Consider the following 12,515-nt stretch of genomic DNA (forward strand, 5'->3'; position numbering starts at 1 on the left):
GCTACTCCAGTGCACATCACTGCCCAGAGCAAACTGAAACCCACTCTTCTCTCTCTACCCAAGGTTGTATATGTTTAGATCATGAAGGAGAGATGTATAAGGCTGTACTTATATACTGATAGCTAATTAAGAAGCTGGGAAATATATACTAATAGCTAATTAGCAAGGACCTTGAGATCGATTAATCCAGTGCTACTCCTCTCATTATCTAATCTATCCATGCTATGGCTGCATATTTATTTACTGTACCAAAGATGGTCTTTCTTATTTTAGCTGATCCATCCCATGTGATATGCTAGATTTTAGCATCTGTATTGATGAACCTTTGATGAAACTAAAGAAAAACTGGAAGTGTCCTTGATAGCATGAAATGGACCTCTTAACTAAATAGAAGCGATTTCTTGTCATCCACCGTCCTTTTATTTGTTCCATGCTGATAGCTTTGCTGATTTAACATTAATTAAGAAAACCAAATTCATACCATATCATCTACTGATGATATGGTATTAGCAAAGGCCTTGCTTGCCTCATTAGTTGTTGTAGTTGTCAAGCAAAAATTTCAGTCCACTAACCGAAATTAATTCAAATAACTAAAATTAACCCAAATTAATTCAAATAACCCAGATAATTCAATTAATCCAAATAACCCAGATAATTCCAATAAATTCCAACAAGGAGTTGATATACAAGGATTATACAAGGCATACAGAACGGCATGACATAAGGGCATCTTTGTCCCCTCTTGACACAAGATTACACAAGACATACACAAGGAGCACCTGACTACATGACATAAGGGCCTCTTTGCCCCCTCTTGACTACATTCTTTCTCTGGCCACTTCTTCCCTTCCCTTCCCTTTACTTTTCTTTCTTTTCCCTTCTCTAGCTAATTCTTTCCTTTCATTTTCTTTTCCTATTGCAATTTCCATTTCTTCTATAAGGGCCCTAGTATCAACAACTACCCGACTGTCGCAATATACACCGGTTATTTCCATTCCAGCATTCTGAACGCGATCCTTGTGCAAGTGGGGCAACTTATATTTATTTCCTCCTTTGTCTTTCATAACTTCAAACATAACTGCTTCTAATGTGATAAAGCTTCTGTGCAACTTGTTGGGATCGTAGTTCTCGAATTCCTCTTCCACACCCTGTACCAGTTCCTGGATGTTTGTAGGTGACCTGCAGTCGGTTAGAGACTGGAGAGAGTTATGGAAGCAGAGGTCCAAACAATTTAACTCAGGGCTATTTGGGGGCTGTTGTAGCAATCGGATGTCAAGATCAGTTTGTTCCACAGCTTCTCGAAAAGCTACATCATTGGGAAGGACATGAGGCTTTGCGTTATCCTGTTGGATGAATATTGTTGCTCCCTCATCATCGTCAGGCCACTTATCCTGAATTGCCGGGATAACCTTATTGATTAGATAATCTCTGCACACAGGCCTGGTTACTTTCACTGATGTCAACACTTTTGTTCCCTTTGTTCTGTTCTGACTTGTCCGCTTCGCCTCAGTCTCTTCGACGAATGCCCAAATGCCGATCTTCCCATCGAATGTTAGCTCCCCCTCATTATTATATCGAGGCCTGGCAACAGCTGTTAGGAACATTACCTTCCCAATGCTGTGAGTGTTTGACACGGTGCGCTTCGGTTCAGGTTCTCCTGGAAGTACATAGTAACTATTCTTCACTCTCGTCATGTCGAACCACTTCTCATCGATGTGAACCATATTCGTCATTGGTTTTAACATAGCCCGAGAAGTTGAGATCGAATTGTCATCGACCATGGACATACAAAATTTCAATCTCGCAAGCTTGTTCTCTAGCTTGAGGTGAGGCTTCACGGTGCTTGTGATGCGGTTGAGCTCATTCAACTGGAACCTCTTATGTAGGGTCGATCGGGCCACACCTAGAGACCATGCCAGAGATCGAACTGTTCTTCTTTTATTCAGTGGGATTGTTGAGGTCCTCTCTAGATCCAGCTCCTTTCTCTTTCGGCCTGATCTTCCTGGCTTCTTGCTTGAGACATCTACTTCTTTGCCATCGGCAATTTGCTTTTTAGCCTCTTCCCAGATTCTTTCAACAGATCGTACACTTATGTCCAATAGGTTTGAGACTAGCAGCTTGTCGTCTGGTTGAACAGACCCATCTTTGAGCTCGATTACCAGCAAGGCAAAGTAAACACCATGCCTCTCCTTATCTGACAATTCTCTTCTCTTCTCTTGAAGTATCCAATTCATAACTTCATCCTCTTCCTCTTGAGCTTCATCCTCTTTCCCTTCATCTTCTTGAGGCATCCAATTCATATCTTCATCGTCTTCCTCTTGAGGCATCAAGTTCAAATCCATAGCCACATTCTCTGCCACTTGAGGTTCCTCCTTTTCAGGGATCCAATTCAAATTAATACCTTCATCATCTTCCTCTTGAGGCATCAAGTTCAAATCAATGGTTTCATGTTCTTCCTCTTGAGGCATCAAGTTCAAATCCATATTCATGTGTTCCTGCCATCAATGACAAAAGATGAGTACACCATGGTACCATAACAAGAATATACACACACAAAAAGAGTATTCTAAGATCAACAACATCATTTTTCTTCAGATTTGGAGTTTATTTTGCTTATACAATCAGGATGCATAATGTTACATATGTTGAATCAAGAAGGAAAATAGATAGATTATACTTAAAGCTCATTTGTGCAAAGCAAATACTGAGGATAGAAATATTCAGTTAACTGAAATTACCAAAAATACTAAGGATAAAAAAAATTGTACCTGAATTGACATCATCTGAATTTGCTAGTGCTACAAAGTTTTAACCTGGACTGATTTATGAATGCTGCTAGTGCTACAAACCTGAATTGGCATCATCTGAATTTGCTAGTGCTACAAAGTTTTAACCTGGACTGTTTTATGAATGCTGCTAGTGCTACAACAATTTGCATCCTCTGAATTTTATAGTTTCACTCTGAATTGGCATCATCTAAATTAGCATCATCTGATCTCTGAATTAATCATGCTCTCTTTAATTTTCTGATCAGTAACAGTAAATCAACAGTACTCTGATGAATAAGCATTGTACCTTCTACAGAGTGCAGAGGAGTAGCAGCAATAGCAGCACGGGCAGGATCAGAAGAGGAGAAGCAGCACGAGCAGGGTCAGAGGAGGAGCAGCAGCACGGGCAGGGGAGAGGGAGCAGCAGCAGCAGCACAGGCAGATCTCCACCGGCGAGCTCCTGGTCCACCAGATTGTCGAGGCAAGCTCCGGCGATGCCAGTAGGGGATCGCGGCGGCGCACGCGCGGGAGCTCCAGGAGGATGCGCGGGAGCACGAGGGAGGACGCACGCGGGGGCTCCAGGAGGATGCGCGGGGGCTCCAGGAGGGAAGCGCGCGGCCTCGAGGAAGACGTGGCAGGAGATTCCGGCGAAGCCCGCAGGCAGCGGGAGGAGACCACGGCGGCGCAGGTCTGGGCTGCGGCGGCAGAGGAGGTAATTGGCGAAGGCGGCGAGAGCAGGTACTTGGCGACGGAGGAGGAGCTCAGCTGGGCTCGCCGGCCCCTGGCGAATCACGCAGCTGGGCGGCGCCGGCCCCTGGCGACGCGCAGGCGACGGGCAGAGGAAGAAGACGGGGCGGAGGACTTGTTTGAAACGCTTTTGAAACCATGAGGGTTTTTTTGCAAAATTACCGGTGAACTACGCCCGCGACATGTTTTTTGGGGCGGAGGGAGTATATATATATATATATATATATACGAAACGGTGAAAGGGCGGCAGAGGAGAACGTAGAAACAGAGAGAGACAGAGAGACAGATCCAATCTCGGAGGGGCTCTCGCCCCTCCCACGCCATGGAGGCCAAGGACCAGAGGGGAAACCCTTCTCCCATCTAGGGAGGAGGTCAAGGAAGAAGAAGAAGAAGGGGGGCCCTCTCCCCCTCGCTTCCGGTGGCGCCGGAGTGCCACCGGGGGCCATCATCATCACCGCAATCTTCACCAACAACTTCACCGCCATCATCACCAACTCTTCCCCCCTCTATGCAGCGGTGTAACCTCTCTCTTACCCGCTGTAATCTCTACTTAAACATGGTGCTCAACGCTATATATTATTTCCCAATGATGTATGGCTATCCTATGATGTTTGAGTAGATCCGTTTTGTCCTATGGGTTATTTGATGATCAAGATTGGTTTGAGTTGCATGTTTTATTATTGGTGCTGTCCTATGGTGCTCTCCGTGTCGCGCAAGCGTGAGGGATTCCCGCTGTAGGGTTTGCAATATGTTCATGATTTGCCTATGGTGGGTGGCGTGAGTGACAGAAGCACAGACCCGAGTAAGTAGGTTGTTTGCGTATGGGATAAAGAGGACTTGATGCTTTAATGCTATGGTTGGGTTTTACCTTAATGATCTTTAGTAGTTGCGGATGCTTGCTAGAGTTCCAATCATAAGTGCATATGATCGAAGTAGAGAAAGTATGTTAGCTTATGCCTCTCCCTCAAATAAAATTGCAATAATGATTACCGTTCTAGTTGTGTCTTTATCTAAACAGCCCCTAGTCTTTATTTATGTGCTCTTTATTTTCTTGCAAGCCTATCCAAAAACACCTACAAAGTACTTCTAGTTTCATACTTGTTTCCGGTAAAGCGAACGTCAAGTGTGCGTAGAGTTGTATCCGTGGTCGATAGAACTTGAGGGAATATTTGTTCTACCTTTAGCTCCTCGTTGGGTTCGACACTCTTACTTATCGAAAGAGGCTACAATTGATCCCCTATACTTGTGGGTTATCAAGACCTTTTTCTGGCGCCGTTGCCGGGGAGTTATAGCGTGGGGTGAATATTCTCGTGTGTGCTTGTTTGCTTTATCACTAAGTAATTTTTATTTGTTGTTCTGAGTTGTTCTCTATCTTTAGTGTGGATATGGAACACGAAATACCAAAAAAATTAGGTGTACTTGCTACTCATGGAGATGAGGAACCTCCTAAAACCCATGATGATCATTATGTGAAAAATATTATGTACCACTTTGATAATCCTGAGAAAACCTCATTCAATTTGGTAATGGGAGTAACGTTGGATCAATGTGAATGTTTTAGGGATTATCACTTGACACAAAAAGGGAAACTATTATGGGATCAAATTTATATATTGAAGTGGTATGCTCGGAAAGTATGCTTGAGTTATGATTATACTTGTTGCTCTAGGATGAAGGCTCCACAGCTTCCCTTTTCATGCAAATTTAATAATAATGAAACCTTAGCTTCTTATGCTAATGGTATATATGATTACTATGATGTGGAACAAATAGAAGAATTTGTTGCTTTTAAGGGTGCTTATAAAATTGAATCTTTGTTTGAAAAGTATGAAGCTTTTGATGATGATGTTTATAGGCCTGAAAATTTGGCTATATTGAAATATTGCCTATGATAATTATGAATATAATTCCTATATTAATGCACTTATTGAGAAAGTATCCGCTGTCCAAGAAGAGACTAATATTTTGCAGGAATCTATGAAAGAAGAAATTGATGAAACTGTGAGCTCATTGGATGAAAAAGATGATGAGGAGAGCGAAGAACAAAAGGAGGAAGAGTGGATTAGCTACCCATGCCCACCTTCTAATGAGAGTAACTCTTCAACTCATACATTGTTACATTTCCCTTCGTGCTTACCGAAGGATGATTGCTATGATGACTATTATGATCCCGTTGATTCTCTTGAAATATCCCTTTTTGATGATGCTTTCTATGTTTGTGGCCAAGATGCCAATATGAATTATGCTTATGGATATGAACTTGCTATAGTTCCTTATGTTAAACATGAAATTGTTGCTATTGCACCCACACATGATAGTCCTATTATCCTTTTGAATTCTCCCAATTACACTATATCGGAGAAGTTTACCCTTATTAAGGATTATATTGATGGGTTGCCTTATACCGTTGCACATGATGATTTTGATAGATATAATATGCATGTGCTTGCTGCTCCTACTTGCAATTATTATGAGAGAGGAACTATATCTCCACCTCTCTATGTTTCCAACACAATAAAATTGCAAGAAACTGCTTATACTATGCATTGGCCTTTACTATGTGTGCATGAATTGTTCTTTTATGACATGCCGATGCATAGGAAGAGAGTTAGACTTCGTCATTACATGATATATGTTACTTTGTGCTCACTACTAAATTACAAATCATTGCTAATTAAAATTGGCTTTGATATACCTTGGGATCCGGGTGGATTCACTACTTGAGCACTATATGCCTAGCTTAATGGCTTTAAAGAAAGCGCTGCCAGGGAGACAACCCGTAAGTTTTAGAGAGTCATTTATTTCTGTTGAGTGCTTTCATATAGTTTAAAAACAACAAAAATAAAGAGGGGAACCCAAAACTTTTCAAAAAGGAAAGTGAAAGTGAGAAAGACAAGCATTGTTGAAGTGGGAGAGCTCCTTGAACTTTGTTCATGCTCACGGCAACTTTGTGAATGTTGATTACAGAAACTTTTCAACAAAAATAATTGTCCCCTTGTACAATTCCATTGTATTATAAAAATAAGGTGCCAAGGTTTGCCTTTAGGATGTTTACAATACTTGTTGGTTTGTACGGTGCAGGACAGAAACTTTGTCTGTAGTGCGCGATTTTTAAATTTTTACTAGAACGTCAAATGGTTCTGATTATTTTTGCAATGTCTTTCTATATAAATTGTTTATTTTTCCTAATTTTGGCAGAATTTTTCAAGTATCAGAAGTATGGTGAATGTTCAGATTATTACAGACTGTTCTGTTTTAGACAGATTCTGTTTTTGATGCATAGTTTGCTTGTTTTGATGAAACTATCAATTTATATCAGTGGATTAAGCCATGAAAAAGCTATATTACAGTAGACACAATGCAAAAACAAAATATGAATTGGTTTGCAACAGTACTTAGAGTAGTGATTTGCTTTATTATACTAACGGATCTTACCGAGTTTTCTGTTGAAGTTTTGTGTGGATGAAGTGTTCGATGATCGAGGAGGTTTCGATGTGAGAAGAAGGAAGAGAGGCAAGAGCTCAAGCTTGGGGATGCCCAAGGCACCCCAAGTAAATATTCAAGGAGACTCAAGCGTCTAAGCTTGGGGATGCCCCGGAAGGCATCCCCTCTTTCTTCAACAAGTATCGGTATGTTTTCGGATTCGTTTCGTTCATGCGATATGTGCAAATATTGGAGCGTCTTTTGCATTTAGTTTTCATTTTTCTTTTATGCACCATGCTGGTATGAGATAGTCCTTGGTTGATTTATAGAATGCTCTTTGCACTTCACTTAGATCTTTTGAGTATGGCTTTATAGAATGCTTCATGTGCTTCACTTATATCATTTGAAGTTTTGCTCCACTTATATTTGTTAGAGCGTGGGCATATCTTTTGTAGAAATAATTAAACTCTCGTGCTTCACTTATATCTATTTAGAGAGATGACAGGAACTGGTCATTCACATGGTTAGTCATAAAACCCTACATAAAACTTGTAGATCACTGAATATGATATGTTTGATTCCTTGCAATAGTTTTGCGATATAAAGGTGGTGATATTAGAGTTGTGCTAGTTGAGTAATTGTGAAATTGAGAAATACTTGTGTTGAGGTTTGCAAGTCCCGTAGCATGCACGTATGGTGAACCGTTATGTAACGAAGTTGGAGCATGAGGTGTTTATTGATTGTCTTCCTTATGAGTGGCGGTCGGGGACGAGCGATGGTCTTTTCCTACCAATCTATCCCCCTAGGAGCAGGCGCGTAGTACTTTGTTTCGATAGCTAATAGAATTTTGCAATAAGTATGTGAGTTCTTTATGAATAATGTTGAGTCCATGGATTATACCCACTCTCACCCTTCCATCATTGATAGCCTCTTCGGTACCGTGCATTGCCCTTTCTCACCTCGAGAGTTGGTGCAAATTTCGCTGGTGCATCCAAACCCCGTGATACGATACGCTCTATCACACATAAGCCTCCTTATATCTCCCTCAAAACAGCCACCATACCTACCTATTATGGCATTTCCATAGCCATTCCGAGATATATTTCCATGCAACTTCCATCATCATCATATACATTACTTGAGCATTTATTGTCATATTGCTTTGCATGATCGTAAGATAGCTAGCATGATGTTTTCCTGGCTTGTCCATTTTTTTATGTCATTGCTACGCTAGATCATTGCACATCCCGGTACACCACCGGAGGCATTCATATAGAGTCATATCTTTGTTCTAGATATCGAGTTGTAATATTGAGTTGTAAGTAAATAAAATTGTGATGATCATCATTCTTAGAGCATTGCCCCAGTGAGGAAAGGATGATGGAGACTATGATTCCCACACAAGTCGGGATGAGACTCCGGACGAAAAAATAAAAAAAAATAAAAAAAGGAGAGAAAGACCAAAAAAAGGGAGAAGGCCCAAAAAAAGGGAAAACAAAAAAAAAAGAGAAGGGGCAATGTTACTATCCTTTTACCACACTTGTGCTTCAAAGTAGCACCATGTTCTTCATATAGAGAGTCTCTTGAGTTATCACTTTCATATACTAGTGGGAATTTTCATTATAGAACTTGGCTTGTATATTCCAACAATGGGCTTCCTCAAATGCCCTAGGTCTTCATGAGCAAGCAAGTTGGATGCACACCCACTTAGTTTCAGTTTGAGCTTTCATACACTTATAGCTCTAGTGCATCCGTTGCATGGCAATCCCTACTCCTCACATTGACATCAATTGATGGGCATCTCCATAGCCCGTTGATTAGCTGCGTCGATGTGAGACTTTCTCCTTTTTTTTGTCTTCTCCACATAACCCCCATCATCATATTTTATTCCACCTATAGTGCTATGTCCATGGCTCACGCTCATGTATTGCGTGAAAGTTGAAAAGGTTTGAGAAACGTCAAAAGTATGAAACAATTGCTTGGCTTGTCATCGGGGTTGTGCATTGTGTGAATATTTTGTGTGGTGAAGATGGAGCATAGCCAGACTATACGATTTTGTAGGGATGAACTTTCTTTGGCTATGTTATTTCAATAAGACATAATTGCTTGGTTGGTATGCTTGAAATATTATTGTTTTTATGTCAAAGGATAGACTATTGCTTTGAATCACTCGTGTCTTAATATTCATGCCATGATTGGATACATGATCAAGATTAAGCTAGGTAGCATTCCACATCAAAAATTATCTATTTTATCATTTACCTACTCGAGGACGAGCAGGAATTAAGCTTGGGGATGCTGATACGTCTCCGTCGTATCTATAATTTTTTATTGTTCCATGCCAATATTATTCAACTTTCATATACTTTTTGGCAACTTTTATACTATTTTTGGGACTAACATATTGATCCAGTGCCCAGTGCCAGTTCCTGTTTGTTGCATGTTTTTGGTTTCGCAGAATATCCATATCAAACGGAATCCAAACGGGATAAAAACGAACGGAGCTTATTTTTGGAATATTTGGAAAATCTGGGAGAAAGATCAACGCGAAACAGTGCCCGAGGTGGCCACGAGGCAGGGGGCGTGCCTGCCCCCCCCCCCCCGGGCGCCCCTGACCCTCGTGGGCCACCCGTAAGGCGGTCGATGCCCTTCTTCGGCCGCAAGAAAGCTAATTTTTGGTAAAAAATCACGGCGAAGGTTTCAGCCCAATCGGAGTTACGGATCTCCATATATATATATGAAACGGTGAAAGGGCAGCAGATGAGAACGTAGAAACAGAGAGACAGATCCAATCTCGGAGGGGCTCTCGCCCCTCCCACTCCATGGAGGCCAAGGAACAGAGGGGAAACCCTTCTCCCATCTAGGGAGGAGGTCAAGGAAGAAGAAGAAGAAGGGGGGCCCTCTCCCCCTCGCTTCCGGTGGCGCCAGAGTGCCACCGGGGGGCCATCATCATCACCGCAATCTTCACCAACAACTTCACCGCCATCATCACCAACTCTTCCCCCCTCTATGCAGCGGTGTAACCTCTCTCTTACCCGCCGTAATCTCTACTTAAACATGGTGCTCAACGCTATATATTATTTCCCAATGATGTATGGCTATCCTATGATGTTTGAGTAGATCCGTTTTGTCCTATGGGTTATTTGATGATCAAGATTGGTTTGAGTTGCATGTTTTATTATTGGTGCTGTCCTATGGTGCTCTCCGTGTCGCGCAAGGTCACAGTTAAACTGAAATCTCAAATTCTGATCTTGTCTTCACTCCCACTTGTTGCTCTAGCCACCAAAATCAATGCATGCCAGTGGCCATACAATACAAGCTATGCAAGTATGTTCGCATCAACCTACAGTTTCACGCAAAGCTACTCTAATAGATAGATAGATGGAGATATAAGATGTCATGTGACACAATATCACAAGGAACGATAGCATAGTGCTAGCTAGCCAAACTGCAGAGGTCATAATTTAACTTAAAACAAGCTGAAGTTGGGGCCATCTTTGGTACTCATTTTTTGCATCTTGTCTTCACTGGTCTTCCTTGGCTTCTACCACCTTGTTGGCTTTGGAACCAAACGCAAAAGCAAAGGCCATAAATGTTAATGTCATCTTGGCAGCTAACTCGAACACACCCCGAGCTCTCATTGCGTACCGCATCCAGCGCCTGCATGTAGAGAGACGTATATCATATGAGATTTTACATGTACCAACTCTTGTCAAACAAAGCAAACAGGAAACTAACTGAGGCAGAAATATATCCTACAGAGGGTCATCTGCTCCTTGAGTGGCTTGTACAGAAAGATGCTGGCCAGTAGTGGTGGAAATCTTCCCCGCGTTATAAATCGCATCAAACAGCTCCTTCTTCTTCTGCTCTGCTTTGGATATCGCATCATACAGCTCCTCCTCCTTCTGCTTGATCTTTGAAGCTTGCTGGATTGATACACAAAAATAATGATGAGTGCCCCGACTTCGTATCATCAATCATTAGGTAAGCAACTAAACACTGATTGCGATTGGTAAATACTACTACCTCTGTTAATTAATGTACGACGTTTTGGCAGTTCAACCAAAACTGCCAAAACTGTCTTATATTAATGAACAGAGGGAGTAACTAAGAAGGAAACAGTACTGCCTGTGAATTAAGTGAGGTTTGCAAATAGTAACAGCATCATACTGTACTTGGGAAGTGCAGCAAGCGGAATTTGCTAAAGGGGCGAGCCAATATGTAAAACTATATGCTTGCTTTTGTTGCAAATAAAGAAAGGGACATGTTAAATTGTTATTACTTGAAATCAGTTAACATGGATGGATCGATGACAAGTACTACTAGCAAAGCAAGATTGTGCAATTTCTTGGTTGAGCTAGTCCATGGATGTGTGCTTATGAAATGAAGCATTGATGAACTAGAAAAGTGCAGCAAGCAGCAGACATGAATCTGATGTGTTGAAATTAATACTGTATTTTGCTAAAATGATGAGCAAAAAGTCACCATGCTCAGATCAACCAGGAAAATACGGTTGCTTAGTGATACGATCTCTCGCTAGAAGCAGCAGTACGTCACGATTTCCAGGTTCAGGTTAGGTTAAACAAGTACTATGATGCTAACAAATCTTGCTCTTCCACACACACACACACACACACACAAGAAACAATCTAGTTCGAAAAGAAAAGAGGCAATCTTGCTCTTGTTTCTGGCTAACAGAAGAGACACATACAGGTGCTATTTCGATCGCACAGATTTCGATTGTCGCGGGCTACCTCGCTGATGAGCAAAAGATCATAATGCTCAGATACCTCACTAATGAGAGAAAAGATACAATTTTGGTGAAGATACCTCACTAAAATGATGAGCAAAAGGTCATCAAGCTCAGATCAACCAGGAAAATAAGGTTGCTTAATGATATGATTTGCATTCACTGCTCTTGCTAGAAGCAGCAGTACGTCAGGATTTCAAGATGCTAACAAATCTTGCTCTTCACCACATACACACACAAAAAAAGCAATCTTGTTCGGTAATCTTGCCGAAAAAATACATCAGGATTTCCAGGTTCATCAGGATGCTAACAGAACAGAGACATACATGGTGCTATTTCGATTGAACAGAATTCGATTGTCGCAGGCTACCTCGCTGGAGAAAAAAGATGTCAATTTTGGTCAAGATACCTCGGTGGAGTTGGAGAGGTGGCGGGAGCGCATGAGCCTGCTTGGCACGAGCCGGCGTCCCTCCTCCGCCTGCGCTCGCTGGAACAGGGAGCCGCCGAGCCTCCTCGCCGCGCATCGAACCGCCGCCATCGTGGCCGGCCTGCGAACAATTGGTCAGGGATTAGGACGACAAGTCCGTCAGAAATCACCACCGCCGGCCCGCCGGCCGGCCGCGGCTCCCCGACCCCCGCATACACACACAAATCCCATCGATCGGGTTGCAGTCCGTGGGCATTTCGGCGAGCGTACCTTGCGGGTGGGGGCGTCTCTTTCTCAGGCGGCTAGGGTTCCTCGTTCGCCGTCCTCCGCCGACGCCGACGCCGACGCCGAAAGTGAGTGGGTGGGTTGGGGTGGGTTCCTGCTCTCTCTCTCTCTCTCT

General features: G+C 42.3%; 1 protein-coding gene across 1 annotated transcript; it reads right to left on the reverse strand.

The window, feature by feature from the left end:
- Nucleotides 1-10,163: 10,163 nt before the first annotated feature.
- LOC109787176 (uncharacterized) lies at nucleotides 10,164-12,504 on the reverse strand. Its single transcript, XM_020345730.3, has 4 exons — nucleotides 12,386-12,504; nucleotides 12,098-12,236; nucleotides 10,698-10,864; nucleotides 10,164-10,598 (listed from the first exon to the last, which is right to left on the reverse strand). Exons 2-4 carry the CDS (start codon nucleotides 12,224-12,226, stop codon nucleotides 10,463-10,465), a joined length of 432 nt encoding a protein of 143 aa, XP_020201319.1. The 5' UTR covers nucleotides 12,227-12,236; nucleotides 12,386-12,504; the 3' UTR covers nucleotides 10,164-10,462.
- Between the last annotated feature and the right edge of the window lie 11 nt (nucleotides 12,505-12,515).

The sequence above is a fragment of the Aegilops tauschii genome, chromosome 1, assembly GCF_002575655.3.
Source record: "Aegilops tauschii subsp. strangulata cultivar AL8/78 chromosome 1, Aet v6.0, whole genome shotgun sequence".
In the NCBI taxonomy this organism is placed as follows: domain Eukaryota; kingdom Viridiplantae; phylum Streptophyta; class Magnoliopsida; order Poales; family Poaceae; genus Aegilops; species Aegilops tauschii.

Bases quoted from the DNA above. Each gene is read 5' to 3' on its own strand.
- LOC109787176 (XM_020345730.3), bottom strand. From the start codon at position 12,226: ATGGCGGCGGTTCGATGCGCGGCGAGGAGGCTCGGCGGCTCCCTGTTC. The intron at 10,865-12,097 runs GTATCTTGACCA...GTATCAATCCAG, and splicing joins ACCTCTCCAACTCCACCGAG to CAAGCTTCAAAGATCAAGCA. The intron at 10,599-10,697 runs GTAGGATATATT...CTCTACATGCAG, and splicing joins CAAGGAGCAGATGACCCTCT to GCGCTGGATGCGGTACGCAA.